This window comes from Nuphar pumila, chromosome 4 (assembly GCF_984573655.1).
Source record: "Nuphar pumila chromosome 4, dmNupPumi1.hap1.1, whole genome shotgun sequence".
NCBI lineage: Eukaryota > Viridiplantae > Streptophyta > Magnoliopsida > Nymphaeales > Nymphaeaceae > Nuphar > Nuphar pumila.
Genome location: NC_143252.1, coordinates 134,403,970 through 134,425,052, shown reverse-complemented (window position 1 = coordinate 134,425,052; position 21,083 = coordinate 134,403,970). Strand labels below are relative to the sequence as shown.

Below are 21,083 nucleotides of genomic sequence, written 5' to 3'. Positions count from 1 at the left end.
TTACGTTTTAAACGGCTATTTATTATGAAAAAACAGTATATTTTTATTTTTGAATAATTTTATTAATATTTTCTTATAAAAAATATATTTTATTTTTTTTATTGCCGAGATTTTGCATAAAAAACGTGAGATTTATGATTTTTTTTTTTATTTCTCGCGAGTTTTTTGAAAAACGAGATTCTGCCGAAAAAAAAAAACGGTTCGGCATGCGTGGACCAAAACAGGAAGCCACACACAAGGTTGAGGAACGCCAGTTGGGGGTGGTGGCAGAGGTCAAAACACGCCATCCCTCCTCCACGAACCCCCACCTCCTTACTCACACCAAGTCTCTCTCCTCCTAAAGCTCGCTTTTCTTGGTCGCACCATCACCGCACCCGGTGTACTCTGCCCTGCGCAATGGAGTCCATGGCTTTGGCTGCCTCTCTCTCCCCCCTCCCTCTTAGGCGTGAGTGTCTCTCTATATCATCTGTAAGCCTGTTTCAAGAATTCTGACCTCATGAGGATTTTGGTATTTAGTATTTACCATGTTTCTTCCATCATTCCCTGGCTGTAGCTTCCTTTATTATAATGTACAAGATTTTTGAACGGTGGGTTTTTATTGCAGATATGCTGTAGCTTTTTTTTCTTCTTTAATTTCTATCTTTTGCCTTTTGCTTTTGCTATTTTGTTTCTCTCTAGGCGATGTTCTGACCGATATCGTTTCACCCATATAGCTAGACTTGTTACAATTTGTGGGTATTAACTAGAGAAATTGTTAACGATTGGTAGGGGTTCAAACTGAGTCTCCCCAGAACTTTGCGGTTGAAAAGATAGAGGTGAATTTCCCCCGTCTTTCTGAAGATAGTTGAATTGGTAATGAACATGAAACTCGTCGATAATCGTGGGGAGTTTATGGGTGTAAAGAAACCATATCCAGGATTTCACCTGCCTTGATATTCTTTGTTTAAGTTCTTTTGTCTAATCTTTGTAGTGATTCTTGGAAGTCTATGATTGTTTTTGTGTGCTAGGTTTCTAATGGGTTCTGCACAAGTTTTCTTTATTCATGGAATTTAAATTCTTCCGATTCGAAGTGTGATCGTTGTTCTTATTGGCTTTGTGCATCATGACAAACAAAGGGATTCTCTTTTCATCCTTCTTTCATTGATAGTGCGAGTGTAACGCCCAAAAATTTCCACTTGTGATTTCGAAAACATTATCGAAAAATCTTTCAAAGATTTAAAGTTTTTACTTTTAAAAACGACAGCGGAAAACATTTAGAAAGGAGCACAAGTCAACAATCCTGGGTACGTTAGCCGAAAAACCATCACTCACATGAACAACAACTTAAAGCAATTGAGGAAATAAGGCAATAGATTAAAAATCAGCAGTTTATTACAAAATGAGCGTTTTCCCAAAATTCAATAATTTAAAGAAAAACTCAAAAAGACTCAGAGCCAAGCCGCCAGCAGAAAGAAGATAAAATCTTGAGTCATTTTGCACCACACCATCGGCCGTCTGTGAAGTCCTACTCCTTACCTGCCCATGAAATGGGTGAGTTTCATAACAAACCAGTAGGTGCACAAATAGATAAGTAGAATGAAAATAAAGCAGGACATTCATGAGATAAGCAGTTGTTATATTATAACAATCAATACAGTTGTAATCTATTCTAACAAGTGTAATATGTGCAAAGAGCTATTGTTCGAAGCAGTTCAAGCAGTGTGAGTCTCAATCAGCTACAACTATTCAAAAAGATATTCCTTAAATTCTGATATTAATTGGCCTGTGGGTAGGCACAAACGCGAAACATAGAAACAACCGAGACCGATCCGGGGGTTTATTATGTCAGGTGTTTTCATTAACCCGGATGACTGACTGAGTCCGCTTCTAAGGGGACGGTCAGTGACCAAGAGAGTAAATCTCCAAAGGCATTCGTGGCCCATGGATGCATCCAACTTCTGCAGAAGTACCTGAGAGTTACCACCTGGGATAATTTATGGTAATCCCATTTTCCCTAACTCCGATGACTGGGGAAGCTGAGTCTTTTGCCCGTGGGGTGGTTGTTAACAACCTGTCCATCGGAGTTTTTGTACCATTCATCCTCTCCCTTGATGAACCGTGAAGGTCGAATGAGTACGACGGGGGTTTCTTAACCGCCGCCCCATCCTACATGCTCTGGTCTATTAGACCCACTCGAGCATCTTGCCTGTGAAGGCGAGTTGTCACCATTTATGTGATCTCAGCATTGTGCTAAATGCACGCATCGAGGTTGCTACAACCTCATCATTCAACCATCGTAACACACATGGGACGTACTTGTCCAAAAGTACAATCGTACCTACCTAGAGGTACGATTACGATGAGAGGGCAACATATAATGTTTTATGATTCTTTTGGTTCATACATGACAGGTATTGCTCTTTGAGCAATTGGCCTGTGGAGGCCGACATTATCTCATCTATATCAATAAAGTGTTGATTTCCCACTTCAAGGTACTCCATGACCTCTCGTCAAATTTATACCATATCTGTCTCAAGGTTCGGTTACAATAGCAATTGCAATGGGTTTCTCTCTAGAAATGAGTCTATTCACAAAGTTTACATTACGTATGCAATTTCAAAAGAATAAGCATGTAGAACAGACAATCACAAGTTAAGTAATCCTACAGGTAAGCCGGTATATACCAATTAAACTACTCGATTCTCTGTAGAATGAGTCTACCCATAGAGTTTACTTTGAGCATGTAGTTTCAAAAGAATCAGAACGAGTAAAACACTGACCAACCAATCATAAATTAAATACTTCTTCAGATAAGCAGGTATGTAAAATAACTATTCTATCTCAGAAGTCTTATTTTATTTTATTCATCCAAAATCCTCGTGCGACTTTCCCCTACCTCGGGATGTCGTGCATCTGCGTGCGTCTACGGGTGTAGATGATACGAGGCTCAGGCCGCGGAGCCAGAGCGAGGTTCGATGCGAAGTATGCAAAAGTGTGAGTAATCAACGCTACACTATTTATCATGCAGATGAAATAGAAAGTCAGGCAGGGCATCTCCCTCGGCCTGTCGATCGAAAAAGAGAGAGGTAGCAGGGGTGTGCCCCTGTTTGCCGAAATCAGAAAAGCGACAGGGGGCGAGCCCCTGCTGTCGATGACAGCGGGGCGACAGGGGATGAGCCCCTATAAAAAACAGCGAGGCGACAGGGGGCCAGCTCCTGCCGACAGCAGCGAGACAGCAAGGGGTCCAGCCTCTGCCGACAACAGCGAGGCGGCAGGGGCTGAGCCCCTGCCGACAACAACGAGATGGCAGGGGGCCAACCCCTGTCGACAGCCACGAAGCGGCAGGGGCTGAGCCCCTGCCGACAGCCACGAGACGGCAGGGGGCCAGCCCCTGCCGACAGCATCGAAGTGGCAGGGGCTGATCCCCTGCCGACAGCCATGAGACGGCAGGGGGCCAGCCCAGCCCCCCCCTGCCGACAACAACACGGTGGCAGGGGCCAGCCCCTGCCGACAACCGAGAGGCGGCAGGGGCCAACCCCTGCCAACAGAGAGAGAGAGAGAGAGAGAGAGAGAGAGAGAGAGAGAGATCGGGACGGGGGTGACAGGGGGCAACCGACCTCCCGTCAGTCGCCCTATCACCCACAGGGGAGAGGGGATGTCGCAGGGGCCATTGGTCCTCTGCCGGCACTCCAGCGAACCCCAGAGGGAGAAGGGAACGACAGGGGCCCCGTAGGCCACTTGTCGGGCCTCCGATGGGCACAGGGGAGGTGGGAGGCCGCGGCAGGGGCCGTGCGCCGCCTGCAGGCCTCCCGACGAGGTGACAAAGAGGGGGGGTTGAAGAGGGAGGATTAGAGGGCGTACATGGGAGGCGGTGGCCGGCGTCGGCGTGGGTCGCAGCGACGACGACGTTGGTGGCGTGCGCAGGGAAGGAGGAGGTCAGCGTGATTGGAGCGAAGGCTTCGAGAGGGAGGCGTGCCTCCCCTCGCCCTCCCTACAGTGCTCTTAAAGAGCTCGAGGGGCGAAAAATCGGGGAAGCCTCGATTGGCTTCCCTTATCGGGTCGCAGGCGCGGGGGGAGGGTGCGGCTCTCGGGAAGAGGATTTAAAATCCTCTTCTTGAGTCGGGTTATTAAAACCCTAACGATGACGGGCCCGGGTCCAATACAATTTTTTTTTTGAAACGTGGGTTTTACATCCTACCCCTCTTAAAAGAATTTCGTCCATGAAATATTTATTTCCTTCAAGAATCAAAATATAGGTCAGGATATTTTTCCCTGATATCGCTCTCGGGTTCCAAAGTACATTCGTCAATTCTATGATGTTGCCACCGAACCTTTACAAAAGAAATGGTCTTGGATCTTAGCACTTGGTCACGACGATCTCCACTGGTCTTTCTTCGAATGTCAAGTCCCCTCTAATGTCCACGCCATCATAATGGATGATATGCGATGGATCGTGAACGTACTTCCTGAACATGGATACGTGAAAAACATTATGGATCTGAGCATACTGAGGAGGTAACGCTACGCGATAAGCTGCTTCTCCAATCTGCTGCAGGATTTCGAACGGTCCAACGTATCTAGGACTTAGCTTTCCCTTTTTCCCGAACCGAAATACGCTCTTCGTCGGAGATACCTTAACAAAAACCATCTCGCCAATTTCGAAGGTAAGCTCTCGTCGGCGTCTATCTGCATAGCTTTTCTGCCGACTCTGAGCGGTACAGAGTCATTCTCGAATCATTTGCACTTGTTGAGTATAGTGTTGCAAAACTATAGGTGCCTCCAATCTTCGTTCACCAACCTCGTCCCAGTAAACAGGTGATCGACACGACCTTCCATACAAAGCTTCGTATGGGGTCATCCCGATGCTCGCATGATAGCTGTTGTTATACGCGAATTCCGCCAGACTGATGTGGGAATCCCACTCTCCCTTCCAGTCCATCATACAAGCTCGAAGCATGTCTTCCAAGGTCTGAATCGTACGTTCCGACTGCCCGTCAGTCTGAGGGTGAAACACAGTACTGAACTTCAACTTTGTGCCTAAAGCCAGCTGAAGTTGTCCCCAAAACCTTGAAGTGAATCTAGGATCACGATCGGAGATAATCGAGATCGGAACACCGTGCAGTCTCACAATCTCTCAAACATAGAGATCAACGAGACTATCTAACGATTGATTGAGACGGATAGGTAGGAAGTGAGCAGACTTGGTGAGTCTATCGACGATCACCCAAATCGTGTCATGCTTCCTCCGCGTCCTCGGTAGGCCAACTATGAAGTCCATAGTAACATCTTCCCACTTCCATAGAGGGATCTCTATCTGCTGCATGACCCCATCGGGTCTTTGGTGCTCGATCTTGATCTGCTGACATGTCAAACACTTCGAAACATACTCAGCCACGTCTCGCTTTATACCGTTCCACCAATAACTCCGTTGTAGGTCCTTGAACATCTTCGTGCCGCCAGGGTGAGTGGTGTATCTAGACTTTTGGGCTTCTGCAAGAATTTCATCTCGTAAGACCGGGTCATCAGGAACCCAAAGACGCTCCTTCAACCATATACTTCCATCCTCCTTCAGACGAAAAGGTGTATCTGCCAGTATCGCTTGAGCCTTCAACTTCTCGTAGCGTGCATCCATTTTCTGCCCATTGATGATCCTCGCTAGTAGCTCAGGTTGAGCAACAAGGTGGGATAAACCGATTGAACCTTGAGTGATTGCGAAAGGTTCCCAAGAGGCTAGGTCTTCGACCAACCTCCATCCAACAAATAAAGCATTAATCGAAACTTCCAGTGATTTGCGGCTGAGGGCGTCAACCACGACGTTCGCCTTTCCTGGGTGGTAGGAGAGGGTGAAGTCGTAATCCTTGAGGAATTCTAGCCAACGCCGCTGCCTCATGTTCAATTCTTTATGCGAAAATAGATACTTAAGGCTCTTATGATCGGTGAATGCTTCAAACTGCTCCCCATACAAGTAGTGTCGCCATATCTTTAGTGCGAACACCACCGCAGCTAACTCTAAATCATGAGTTGGGTAGTTCTTCTCGTGAATTTTAAGTTGCCGAGAGGCGTAAGCGATCACTTTCCCATTTTGCATCAACACGGCCCCTATGCCTGACCCAGAGGCATCAGTATAAATCACAAATCCGCCTTTACCAGAAGGTAAGGTCAAAATAGGAGCACTGATAAGTCGCTCCTTCAATAACTGAAAACTCGTCTCGTACTTCTCGTCCCATAAGAATCTAGCTTCTTTCTTCAACAACTTCGTCAGGGGTAACGCAATTTTTGAAAAATCCTGAATGAATCTTCTGTAGTAACCCGCTAGTCCAAGAAAACTCCTGATATCACGTGCGTTCTTTGGTTGCTGCCAACTGAGTACAACCTCAACCTTTGCAGGGTCCACGGACACACCTTCCTTAGAAATAACGTGTCCCAGAAACATGACTTCCTTGAGCCAGAATTCACATTTAGAGAACTTGGCATACAAACGTTCCTTTCGCAGGGTCTCCAACACGATGGTTAGGTGTTCCCGATGTTGCTCTCGACTTTCTGAGTACACCAAGATGTCGTCAATGAACACGATCACGAAAGTGTCCAAAAATGGCTTGAACACCCTATTCATTAAGTCCATAAAAGTTGTTGGGGCATTGGTCAGTCCGAACGGCATGACTGTGAACTCGTAATGTCCGTATCTCGTCCGAACAATAGTCTTAGGGATATCATAATTCCTGATTCTGAGTTGATGGTATCCAGACCTAAGGTCGATTTTCGAGAAAACTTTAGCCTTCTGCAACTGATCGAACAAGTCTTCGATATGCGGCAACGGGTACTTGTTTTTTATCGTGGCCTGGTTGAGCATTCAATAGTCGATGCACAGACGCAAGGTCCCGTCCTTCTTCTTCACGAAAAGCACAGGAGCTCCCCAAGGAGATACGCTGGGGCGAATGAATCCCTGATCCAACAACTCCTGCAACTGCTTATTCAGCTCCTCAAGCTCCGCTGGTGCCATCCTGTAGGGTGCTTTGGAGATCGGCGTCGTACCTGGTAGCAATTCAATATTGAATTCTACCTCACGAGATGGTGAAAGTCCCGACAACTCTTTAGGAAAAACGTCGGGATAATCACGAACAACATCCAACTCACCGATAGGAATAGGCATTGGATCTGATTGGATAACACTAACAAAAAAGGCAGTGCATCCCATCCGCAAGAAGTTCTGCGCCTTAAGCGCCGAGATTATTCGGCTTGCTCGTACAGGTCTGGGAATTCTGAATTTTACTCTCGGAGAGCCTGGAGGTGATAAAACGATCTTGTCATCACGGCAAAATATCTTGGCATGATACTTATGCAACCAATCCATGCCTAGGATGACGTCAAATTCTGTCATCTCAAGCAAGATAGCACAAGCAGGCAAGTGCCGCTCTGCCACGTTCAATTCAGGTATGTAAGTGGTGCAAACTGTGTTCTTCCCAACGGGGTTATACACGTCTAAAGCGTTGTCAAGTGGTTTTACAGTTATATGCAATTGTTTTACGAATTTTTCTGAAATAAACGAGTGTGTGACACCACAATCAAAGAGTGCAAAAGCTGCTTGACGAGCAACAAGAATGGTACCTTGAACGAGATCCCCTTTTGTCAATTGATCGACCGTGGCTGCATAAACTCGACCCGGCACCCTGACACTGCTTGGTTGTGCTCGCTGTTGCTGCTGATGAGGTGGTCGAGGAGGCTGAGATACGTTGTCGGTTCGCTTGAGGTTGTCTGCTGTTTTCTTTCGGCAGTCGCGTATGAAATGACCCATCTTGCCACAGTACAAGCATCCGCCAGTGTCCCGCGGACAAGATTGTCCTACGTGAGACCTCTTGCACTTGGGGCAGTTATCTCCAGACGGCTGTCTGGGTGGCGGATGGCCCTGCTGTCGTTGGCGCTTTGCCGGAGGGAACTGTTTCTTCCCTCCCTCAGTCTTCACTGGTAATGGTGGCAGCTGCCCTGGGCCGTCAGAATAGGTATTCTTCTGATCACCACCTGACGCGGGTGACTTTTTGGCTTGCACACTTTTTGAACGCTCCCAATCCTCGTTCAGTAGGGTGGCTGCTGCTACCGCCGTAGAAAAAGTTGCGGGCATGCTGGTGAGAACCCTATGCCTGAGTCCTTCATTCAGTCCGCGAATGAACTTCCCAGCCCGCTCATGATTATCCTCGAATAGGTGAGGACAATAACGCTCCAACCATTGAAATTTGGCAACATATTCGTTCAAACTTAAGCTACCTTGGCACAACTCCAGAAATTTCACCTTCTTCTTTTCCCTCGCATCAGGAAAAAAGTAGTTTCTGAGAAAAACCCTCCGAAAGGCCTCCCAAGGAATCACCTCAGCACCTGAGAACTGCACCTCCCGGGTAGTGTCCCACCACTCGCGACCGTCGTTCTTCAATCGAAAGGACCCGAACATCGTCTTCTTATCGTCAGGAACGGACAATACTTGGAACACCCGTTCCACCTCTTTGACCCAACTCTCCGCCAAGTCAGGGTCAACCTTGCCAGAGAAGGTAGGAGGGTCAAGCTTCAGAATTTTTTCATATGTTGCGGTTGGTGTGTTCCCCACAAGAGAACCCGGATCCTGCTGGGGGCGACCCTGGTTACGAATTGCCTCTGCCAAAGTGTTAAGGGTATCCATCATGAAGCCCCTCTGCTCACACAACTCATCAGCCATGCTGTTGCTTGAGTTCCCCGTCATCCTTAAAAAAAGCAACCAAGGTTAAGAGTAAAAAAAAAAAAAAATTTACTGAAGAAGCACAAGAAGACATAAGTATAGGAGCAAAGGCAAAAATATAGATCTTTATTACGGAAGTCATTTATTTTGAACCCACCAGTGCTGGTACACAAACAAAAGTTCTATTATGTAATTATAAATGAGTTCATAGACTCCAACAAAACTAGGTAGGTGCTACCTCCCCTTAGGGACAGCTAGAGTACTTCTTAAGATATTCTCTTCTATTGCCTGTGCGCCTGAATCTGCGCTTAGGGGTGAAGGGAGGTGGCTCCCCGTAGGAGGTCTCTTGTCCGCAAAGGGGCGTCGCCGGAGTATATTCCGGTGAGCCAAGGCTATAACTTGAAGAATCCGTCCAAGGCGTGTATATGGGTGATACACCGCCCACTAGGTCTGCTGGAGGTAGCGGTTGCTCGCCTACAGTCGAAATTGCGATCTTGTCATCGTGCTCGGCCTTGCAGAGGCAGGCATCCATGGTGTGCCCTGATTCTCCACAGAATATGCACTCCCCCCTAACTCAGGGGGAACAAAATCTCCCGATGACTCTTGTGGTGTCTGATGGTGCACCCGAACGTGTGAAGGCGCGAACCCACCTTCTCGAGCATACACCTCAACCCACGTTGCTGCCAAGGGTATTTGGTAGGCGATCGGTAGTGGGAAACCCTGATCATCCGTAAAAATGGGTAGAGGAGGGCGGTTAGCCCAGTAACCAGCCCCGAACATCCCATGTCCGCCCCTCTTCCTTACGGAATGGCCACACACCCTACGCGTGCCCCTACCACGACTACCACTAGAACCAGCAAATGGATCCATTTATCTGACGTTACTACGAATAAAAAACAAGAATATAATTTAGTCTAAACATGTTATAAAATATCAAAGACTTACTTACAGCGCGATGGGATGCTCAATAGTCAAGATTCACCTCTTTCTGATCTGGCTCTGATACCAAGTTGTAACGCCCAAAAATTTCAACTTGTGATTTCGAAAACATTATCGAAAAACCTTTCAAAGATTTAAAGTTTTTACTTTTAAAAACGACAGCGGAAAACATTTAGAAAGGAGCACAAGTCAACAATCCTGGGTACGTTAGCCGAAAAACCATCACTCACATGAACAACAACTTAAAGCAATTGAGGAAATAAGGCAATAGATTAAAAATCAGCAGTTTATTACAAAATGAGCGTTTTCCCAAAATTCAATAATTTAAAGAAAAACTCAAAAAGACTCAGAGCCAAGCCGCCAGCAGAAAGAAGATAAAATCTTGAGTCATTTTGCACCACACCATCGGCCGTCTGTGAAGTCCTACTCCTTACCTGCCCATGAAATGGGTGAGTTTCATAACAAACCAGTAGGTGCACAAATAGATAAGTAGAATGAAAATAAAGCAGGACATTCATGAGATAAGCAGTTGTTATATTATAACAATCAATACAGTTGTAATCTATTCTAACAAGTGTAATATGTGCAAAGAGCTATTGTTCGAAGCAGTGTAAGTCTCAATCAGCTACAACTATTCAAAAAGATATTCCTTAAATTCTGATATTAATTGGCTTGTGGGTAGGCACAGACGCGAAACATAGAAACAACCGAGACCGATCCGGGGGTTTATTATGTCAGGTGTTTTCATTAACCCGGATGACTGACTGAGTCCGCTTCTAAGGGGACGGTCAGTGACCAAGAGAGTAAATCTCCAAAGGCATTCGTGGCCCATGGATGCATCCAACTTCTGCAGAACTACCTGAGAGTTACCACCTGGGATAATTTATGGTAATCCCATTTCCCCTAACTCCGATGACTGGGGAAGTTGAGTCTTTTGCCCGTGGGGTGGTTGTTAACAACCTGTCTATCGGAGTTTTTGTACCATTCATCCTCTCCCTTGATGAACCGTGAAGGTCGAATGAGTACGACGGGGGTTTCTTAACCGCCGCCCCATCCTACATGCTCTGGTCTATTAGACCCACTCGAGCATCTTGCCTGTGAAGGCGAGTTGTCACCATTTATGTGATCTCAGCATTGTGCTAAATGCACGCATCGAGGTTGCTACAACCTCATCATTCAACCATCGTAACACACATGGGACGTACTTGTCCAAAAGTACAATCGTACCTACCTAGAGGTACGACTACGATGAGAGGGCAACATATAATGTTTTATGATTCTTTTGGTTCATACATGACAGGTATTGCTCTTTGAGCAATTGGCCTGTGGAGGCCGACATTATCTCATCTATATCAATAAAGTGTTGATTTCCCACTTCAAGGTACTCCATGACCTCTCGTCAAATTTATACCATATCTGTCTCAAGGTTCGGTTACAATAGCAATTGCAATGGGTTTCTCTCTAGAAATGAGTCTATTCACAAAGTTTACATTACGTATGCAATTTCAAAAGAATAAGCATGTAGAACAGACAATCACAAGTTAAGTAATCCTACAGGTAAGCCGGTATATACCAATTAAACTACTCGATTCTCTGTAGAATGAGTCTACCCATAGAGTTTACTTTGAGCATGTAGTTTCAAAAGAATCAGAACGAGTAAAACACTGACCAACCAATCATAAATTAAATACTTCTTCAGATAAGCAGGTATGTAAAATAACTATTCTATCTCAGAAGTCTTATTTTATTTTATTCATCCAAAATCCTCGTGCGACTTTCCCCTACCTCGGGATGTAGTGCAGCTGCGTGCGTCTACATGATACGAGGCTCAGGCCGCGGAGCCAGAGCGGGGTTCGATGCGAAGTATGCAAAAGTGTGAGTAATCAATGCTACACTATTTATCATGCAGATGAAATAGAAAGTCAGGCAGGGCATCTCCCTCGGCCTGTCGATCGAAAAAGAGAGAGGTAGCAGGGGTGTGCCCTTGTTTGCCGAAATCAGAAAAGCGACAGGGGGCGAGCCCCTGCCTGCCGATGACAGCGAAGCGACAGGGGATGAGCCCCTATCGAAAACAGCGAGGCGGCAGGGGGCCAGCCCCTGCCGACAGCAACGAGGCGGTAGGGGGCCAGCCCCTGCCAACAGCAACGAAGCGGTAGGGGGCAAGCCCCTGCCGACAGCAGCGAGGCGGCAAGGGTTAAGCCCTTGCCGACAGCAACGAGATGGCAGGGGCCAGCCCCTGCCGACAGCCACGAAGCGGCAGGGGCTGAGCCCCTGCCGACAGCCATGAGACGGCAGGGGGTCAGCCCCTGCCGACAGCAGCAAAGCGGCAGGGGCTGAGCCCCTGTCGACAACCATGAGATGGCAGGGGGCCAGCCCCGGCCGACAACATCGAAATGGCAGGGGCTGAGCCCCTGCCGACAGCCATGAGACGGCAGGGGGCCAACCCCCCTGCTGACAGCCGAGAGGCGGCAGGGGTCAACCCCTGCCGACAGAGAGAGAGAGAGAGAGAGAGAGAGAGAGAGAGAGAGAGAGAGAGAGAGAGAGAGAGAGAGAGAGAGAGATCGGGACAGGGGTAACAGGGGGCAACCGACCTTCTGTCGGTCGCCCTATCACCCACAGGGGAGAGGGGGTGTCGCAGGGGCCATTGGTCCCCTGTCGGCACTCCGACGAACCTCAGAGGGAGAAGGGAACGACAGGAGCCCCGTAGGCCACCTGTCGGGCCTTCGATGGGCACAAGGGAGGTGGGAGGCCGCGGCAGGGGCCGTGCGCCGCCTGTAGGCCTCTCGACGAGGTGACAGAGAGGGGGGTTGAAGAGGGAGGATTAGAGGGCGTACCTAGGAGGCGGTGGCCGGCGTCGGCGTGGGTCGCAACGACGGCGGTGCTGGTGGCGTGCGCAGGGAAGGAGGAGGTCGGCGTGATGGGAGCGAAGGCTTCGAGAGGGAGGCGTGCCTCCCCTCGCCCTCCCTAGAGTGCTCTTAAAGAGCTCGAGGGGCGAAAAATCGGGGAAGCCTCGATTGGCTTCCCTTATCGGGTCGCAGGCGTGGGGGGAGGGTGCAACGCTTGGGAAGAGGGTTTAAAATCCTCTTCCTGAGTCGGGTTATTAAAACCCTAACGATGACGGGCCCGGGTCCAATACAATTTTTTTTTTTTTTGAAACGTGCGTTTTACAACGAGAGGACCAAATTTAGGAACCAACATGATGGCTCCATTTTAGTGTAAAGGCCCTGATGCGTGGCTTTCAATTGGTTACATAGATTCATTTTGTTCCCTATGGGATGAAGCACGCTAGTATAGAAACTGACTCAGAGGAATGATCATATGTGCCTAAGAAGGATGTACGGTTTTCGAAACTGGTAGTGAGACGGAAATTATGCATTTGAAAAAGTGGCAGCTACCAAATCCTTGATTTGGCAGTAGCTGTCAATTCCATTCTTTAGTGTAAATACAAAGGAGAGAGGGCCTCACTTCTCATCCCAAATGCATAAACACCCATCCCAGCTACCAGTTTCCAAACGTCCACCCCCAAGGTAGTTTGACCAAGTTTTCACCAGTTGCATTAATTCCCATCCCAGCTGTAGTTTCCAAACAGAGCCTTAGAGTAGAGGAAACTAAAGATACACAAAAGGCTGACCGAAGTTTGAGTAGCCTACTTGGGCATATTCGTAACTTTGTTGTCAGGTGGTACTGTAGTAAGCACAAGTATACTCTGGAAAACTGAAATCTTTAGTCATAGTGATATCTGTAGAGGTTGTAGTGACAATTCTGTGAGATTTCTTGGCGATCTATCCTTGCACAATACAGACAAGAAAAGAGGAAAAGCACAAGACAAAAGTTGTGAAAGATAGCAGGACGTCTCACCCTAACCGGGTGACGTCTTTTGATATATATATATTGCTCTTTATAATAATTACAATAATGCCATATACATATTGGGTCTGGATATGGATCCAAAATCCTATCATTCTAACACTATTCTAACACGCCCCCTCAAAGTGAGCGTGGTCGACGACCATGGACAGTTTGGATTTTAGATTCCAATGACGGCGAACTGTAAGAGCTTTGGTGAAAAGATCAGCCACTTGGTTCTCTCCTCGAATAAAGACAGGCTGAATTTCTTTGGCTTCAACCTTTTTCTAAACAAAATGTTGATCAATCTCGACATGTTTCATCTTACCATGCTGAACTGGATTAATAGAGATAGCAAACACGCTCCTATTATCATAACAGAGCAGAGTGCTCAATATATGCTGATGCAAGCTGAATAATATTTGCTTAACCCAATCAACTTCCGCAGTAACAGCTGCCATAGCGCGATATTCCGCCTTTCTACTAGAGCAGACAACAGTTTTTTGCTTTCAACTAGCCCAAGAGATCAGGTGCCTTTCCAAATAAACACCATAACCAGTCATCGATCGCCTTGTGAGAGGATCGTGGCCCTAATATGCATCAGAATAGGACTCACCGAAGAAGGGCGGAGATAAATGAGACCATCTGAAAGAGTGCCTTTAATATATCTAAGAATCCTCTTTACTGCTTTCATATGACGCATCTGAGGTTTATGCATAAATTGAGATACTTGATTCACTAAGAAAGATAAATCTGGACACGTGAAGGTAAGGTACTATAAGGCACCAACAATGCTTCGAAAAAATCAGCTTCATCCGAAGAACTATGACCCAACTGAGTTGGAATAGCCATGGTAGTGAATACAGGTTTGCATGCCAGCATTCCACTATGATGTAGTATGTCTCTAGCATACTTTTGCTGTGAAAGAATGAGACGATCTGATTGTTGAGCCACCTGCACACCCAAGTAGAACCGAAGAGGGCCTAAATCTTTCATGTGAAATTGACTATGAAGAATGGACTTCAACTGACTAATCTTGGCATGATTGCTGCCTGTGATGACTATATCATCCACATAAACCAAGATGATTGTGATCGCAAATTTGTCATGATGCACAAATAGAGAATAATCACAATGACTATGCTCAAAACCAAGAGAACGAACAACATTACTGAATGTATCAAACCATGCCCGTGAAGCCTGTTTTAGGCCATATATAGCCTTTTTGAGTCTGAGAACAGTGCTGTGAGCATCTTTCTCAAGATAGCCAGGAGGATGTTCCATATATATTTTTTCACACAAATAGCCATGAAGGAATACATTTTTAACATCTAACTGGAATAGATCCCATCCATTAGATACAACCAGAGACAAAACAATATGAATTGTTCTCATGCGAACAATTGGACTAATGGTTTCATCAAAATCGAGTCTATCCAACAACCTACCACGTTTTTATTTGCTGGTGGAGGAACTATTTTCCATGTATTGCACTCATGAAGGGCTGCGATTTCTTCATTCATAACATTAGTCCATCGTGAATGATGACTGGCTTCAACAAAAGACTGGGGCTCTTGAAAATCATAAAGCGATGCAGCATATACCTGAAAGTCCAGAGAGAAGGATTTATAATTGACCCATTTATCATGAGGATGTCGAACCCTGCTGGACATGCGAGTGGGGTGAGACCGCTGTTGAATAGAACTAACTTCTGCTGCATTATTGGATGACTGAGATGAGAAACTGTTAGAAGGCTGATTAGAGGTACTATTGTCAACCAATGAGGAAGGCTCTATAATCTGATCAGCAGTGGAAATAGTGGGCGTGGAAATAGTGGGCTGAAATGGTTCGTCAATTGATTCCTTGCATTTTCCAGACTGCTGTCCACCTTGTCTGCTATAGACCTTTTAAAAAATTTGAAAACGAGGCTGCTGTTCATATGCTGGCCAGGTATTATTGGCAGCAACTTTGTCAATAAAAATACTCTGGGTTTGTGGTGTAGATGATGACAAAAAAGAATGCAACGAACTATTAATGATTTCAGATGAGGCTGCCCCACAAACATCTTCATTAAAAACATGGTGAGAGATAAGAACTTTGTTGGCAGCCTATGTCACAGGGATTCGGCTAGCAGGGTGCCGCACCCGCGTCGACGCGACTCGACGCGGGTGCGAGTGCGGGTGCGGTACTGGGTGCGGTCAAATGATCCTGGGTGCGTTGACCGCACCCAGGATCATTTAAGTCCATTTTTTTTTTTGGATTTTTTTTTTTTAAAAAATTTGCCCTATCACCTATGCTGCGATTTTTTTTTTTTAAAAAGAAACTGTTGACAGCAGCTGTCTGTCAGCTGTGACAGCAGCTGTCAGCTGGCTGACAGCAGCTGTGACAGCAGCTGTCAGCTGCTATTCTTTTTTTTAAAAAGCAGCTCTGTCAGCTGGCTGACAGCAGCTGGATTCTTTTTTTTAAAAAGCAACTCTGTTAGCTGGCTGACAGCAGCTGGCTGACAGCAGCTGACAGCTGCTGACAGCAGCAGCTGACAGCTGCTCTATTTTTTTTTAAAAAAAGCAGCAGACAGCTGCTTTTTTAAAAAAAAAATCGAGGGGAACCCCGACCCCCTATATATATATATTGACATTTTTGCCCCTGCCGCACCCCCGCACCCGGGTTTTTTGGAAGTGCCGAATCCCCGCACCCGCACCCGCACCCGCACCCGCACCCATGTGACATAGTTGGCAGCATTATCAAAGCATTTATATCCCATGTATTCTTCGTCATACCCAATGAATTGACACATGGTGGCTCTGAGAGATAATTTGTTCCGCATCGTGCCATCAATATGGACAAAGCATCGACATCCATATGCACATAACCAAGAATAATTAGGACATGATTTGTATAACAAAGAATATGATGACTCACCTTCAAGGTTGGATAGAGGCATTCTGTTTATCAAATAAGCTGCCGTGTGGAAGGCCTCCAACTAAAGGTAAGACTTGAGATTAGCATCATACATCATGGTCAAGGCGGTCTCCACAATATGGTGATGTTTTCGTTCAGTCACACCATTTTGTTGGGAGGTCCTTGGACAACTTAACTTACGTTGAATGCCATTATCAAGTAAAAATTGTGTGAAATGAGTGGACATGAATTCACCACCACCATCACTCCGTAATGTTAAGATTTTTCGAAAAAATTGAGTTTCAACATATAATTTGAACATACGAAAGACATTTAGGACTTGGTCCTTGGATTTTAGGAAATATATCCAAGTGAAACGAGTAAAATCATCTATGAAAACCACATCATACTTGGATTTGGATAATGACATAACCGAGAAAGGTCCCAAAACATCAGAGTAAATTAATTTTGTTGAGATTAAGAGGTTTTAAGTTTTAAGTTTATTTGATATTGTTGAGAATAGGTAGTTTTAAGTTAAGTCTTTTTATATTAGAGGCTATTTGAAATTATGTTTTCATAATGGGCTAAGATGTAATTATTCTTTTTAGCCTCTCTCTATTTAACATAGAGAGAAGCCCTAATAATGCATGAAGTATTTTCTCTGTGCAGCCGTCTCTCCCTCTCACTCTCTCTCTCTTCTATCTTTCCCTCTATCTCTCTCTCTACCTAGGGTTGGGTGCGTCTTTCAACATGGTATCAAAGCGGGTCTCCCTTCTGGGATGACACTGCTGCTGAGGTTGCTCAAGGATGATGTTGGTAGTGAAGTGTGAAGCAGGAGTGGTGGCGCTGGATCGTGATCAGCCTGCAACCTGTGTATCGTGATCTGTTTGTGACCGTGACTATATTGTGCTGAGGCTGCTGCTCGTGAACCAGTGATCTGAAGCTGTGACTTAACCAAGATTGCAGTCGCTGCTTGGAGTCGATTTGGTAAGTCTGTGTTCAGTTTTGGGTGGTTATAAACTTCTTGTTACGGTTGTGGGTTTCAAGTTGCGTGTCGCAGCCCTTTTCTTAAAACAGATCTGATCAGCGCCACGTAAACCCTGCTGTGATTCCCTGCCGTGATTCTTGCTGAGTTTATCTCTGCCGTGATGCCGTGATTTCCTGCACTGTATTGTTGCCGAGTTCTTTATTGTCGGGGTTTCTGTGATTATATGGCTGGGAGTATCGTGGTTCCTGCACTGTATTGTTGCCGAGTGCTTTGAAGTTCTATGTTTCTGCGTGCTCATACTATAGTTGGTTGTGAATCTGAGTGCTGAGTTCGTCTCAGATTCTATTTTGTTGTTCGAGTTCAGAAGATGAATATTAGCAGCCGTGATTCCCTGCTGTGTCGTGATCTGTTTGGCTGGAAAGTGTGTGCTGTGAAAGCAGCATGTTAATTTATTACAGAAATATCTTTGGAACGTGTGTGCTGTGAAAGCAGCATGTTAATTTTTTTTTGGCAGCAGGCGTGATTCCCTGCAGTGTGGGAAAATATTTTGTTTGTGGGAATTTTTTTGTCAAGGGATTCTGTGTTGAGTACTGCTACTGGTTGTCTTAGTGGCTGATGCGTGGTGATAACACACGCTATTCCCTATGTCGCTTGAAGCCTGTCCAGATTTTATCTCTGGTATGAAAACTGTGTAGTCGCGAGAAACTGATGTGTGATAGTCTGAAAACCAAACACATCTTTATCGTGTTGGATGTGTGATCTTGATTTGCAACCTATAGCCTGTAAGGAAACGGCTTTGAATATATTAGGTTCAATAATGAACCAATACACATGCACATGAAGTGCGAATATACCCACTAAAGGGGAAAACACAAGCACATAATGTGCTAACACATAAACCCACAAAGGGGCAAAAATGCCTATAAGGCATAAGTTGATATTATTGTAAAGAGGAAGGGTGTAACACCCATTACATGGAGCAAAGGCTCCTCCAAGAGAGTGCTTAAATTACAAGGGGGAGACCCCTATTTATAACACAAGAGAGGAGCCACATAGGGGGCTCCCAAAGGAGTCGTTGGGAGCCCCCAACGACTCTTTGGGGAGCCTCCCTAGGTGGCGCAAACCACAAGAATGAATAAAATAAAAAATAAAAATAAAAATAAAATTACAAACATATTCCAAATGGAATATGCGTAAAAAGGGGAAATGACTAAACTACCCTTATGTCTAATAATAGAGAAATATATATTTTATATATATAATTAGGAAGATACATATGCATATATACCATATATGTATATGTATCATCCTTTATATATATAAAATATATATAAGATTACAAAGATTGAATGATACATTTTAACACCCCCCTCAAACTTTGCGTGGGGGAACGAAAAGATTGTAGAATGCAAGAGGAAGAATCTCAAGGCTTCAAGAGCCTTCAGTCCGAATGCCATTGAAATTTGCAAATGTCTTCCTCCAAAGTCTTTAACGATGAGCACCTTTCATGATCTATCCAAGGTTCTTCTTTTCCTCTCATCTTCAAGATCCTGTGGAACAAATCAAGAAGAGGTCCAAGTAAAAGATATCTTTGCACTTTAATCAAGTGAAATATTCCAAATAAGATGAATTAACCACAAAATCCTATCATATAATTCATCCAAAAGTAATGGTGCAAAAAGATATTCTATGCATAATTCATCACAGGATTTGATGGAACAAGATAATTACTTATGTATGCAAATCAATTTTTCATAATCATATACCATGTTGAAGAGGGAGCGGAAACAAATTACAAGAATGCATAATGCATTCATAAAGTCCAACATTGGACAAACACAACCTCATAACGAGGAATAACATAATGGTCCACAAGGGACACCACAAAAAGCCTACGAAGAGGCATAAGTTGCACATAATTTATTGAAGGAAGACCAAAATGCCATAATGAGCATATGCATATAATATCATGAAATGAATCAACACCTAAAAGAGTCATTAATGATCATGCTCCAATCATACTTTAGTCAAGTAATATGAACCGATAAGATAGAAAGACAAGTGTTTTTTATTTTTAGCAAGTCCTTTGAAAGCGATTTCAAGACGAAAATGCTTAAAAGAGTGTATAAAACACACGAGTTCAAAAAGGTTTTAAGTCCACTTAAGAGGCAAAATAATGAGAGTTATTTGAGTAGAGAACCTTACACATTTAGGAACATCTCACTCAAATGATTGCAATTACAAAAACTCATTTTGCATATCAAATATAAAGGTGACCAAAAAATCAATTTGATTTTAAAATATGCATATTAATGATATGATTCACTTGTATCTTAAAAAGACAAAATATGAATGAAATTTCACAAATTTCAACAATAATTCATCCATTACAAGCAACTACCTCATTAGTTCTCCAAAACCCACAAATCAAGTGTGTAAGCTACTAGATCAAGAACATAAATATAATGCCATTAAAGGCCAAGGACACACACAACGGTGTGTAAAAGAACCTCTTGTCTACATGTAATAATACTTGAAATGAGTGCATCAACGATAAGACTAAGAAAATACACGCCAACATGGACCAAAAGCATCTATTGTCTATGTAAAAATACACTCAAGACCAAGTATGTTCAGCTATTAGAACAAGAGTATCAAGCCAACCATGGGCTAAAACACAATACATCTTTTGTCTACATAAAATGACACTTGAAATGAGTGCAACAAGCCAACCATGGGCATACATCTCAGCGACTAGAACAAGGATACAAATGCCAATATGGACTAAAAATCACACATCATGGTGTGAATCAACGTGCCTTGTCTACATATAATAACACTCAAGACAAGTGTGTTCAACTACTAGACCAAGAGAGCAAAGCCAACAAAGGGCTACCAACACACAATGGTGTAATAATATGTCTTGTCTACATATGATGACGCTTAGATAAGAGGTATAAGAGGAGAAGACTTTTGAGGCAATAACTTTGTAATGACAAACATATAAATAAAACCTTAGACAATATTTTGAAAATAAATATGTGCACATACGCACAACAAGAACACTTGGAACACTTGTGCACAAAAGCATGTAACACGAAATTACAAATGTGCAAATGCACTCATAAGATTCATAAGCAATAAAAGGTTGGGCAATAATCCCCAACACCCTTGAATTAAATATACCTTAAAACATTTAAGGTTCCAAGACACCATATATCCATCACATTTATATATAAATAAGAGCATCTATAAGATCAATGGCCAAAAGAAAACGAGTGACACACTCATAATTAGAGATTATATAACAAATCATTCTAGAGTCCCAAGTGCCCATAACTCACCTCAACAACCATCTTTAATATGGTAATTGGACAATCTAAAATGACATAACACAAGGTGCCCTTAACTCACCTCAACAATTATCTCTAATATAACAATAAGGCCATACAAAAAGGATTGATGCATCATATAACTTGTGATGAATAAAAATAAATGTTATAAAAAGGCAATGAACACTTAGGGAAATCATTTTCCAAATATGTGATTTTACAAAGAGGGCCGATTCAAAGGTCCAACATAATTAATCACAACAATATGCCTTATAATAATTTTGCATAAATACGAAATTATGTTCAATCATGATCATTATCAAAAGACTCAATAAACACAACATGAAATATTTAAGCAATGTCATGTTGTGAGGATGGATTTGGAATAATCCAAGAATCA

At 44.2% G+C, this 21,083-nt stretch overlaps 1 protein-coding gene across 2 annotated transcripts in view; it reads left to right on the top strand.

Annotated features, from left to right (window-relative positions):
* Positions 1 to 223: 223 nt before the first annotated feature.
* LOC149841150 (alternative NAD(P)H-ubiquinone oxidoreductase C1, chloroplastic/mitochondrial-like) overlaps positions 224 to 21,083 on the top strand; it is a 57,146-nt gene continuing 36,286 nt past the window's right edge. For both annotated transcript variants that reach the window (XM_090004680.1, XM_090004681.1), the window contains exon 1: positions 224 to 445. In XM_090004680.1, coding sequence (XP_089860806.1) covers positions 397 to 445 — 49 coding nt within the window. In that variant the 5' untranslated portion in view covers positions 224 to 396. The remainder of the gene's footprint in view (positions 446 to 21,083) is intronic.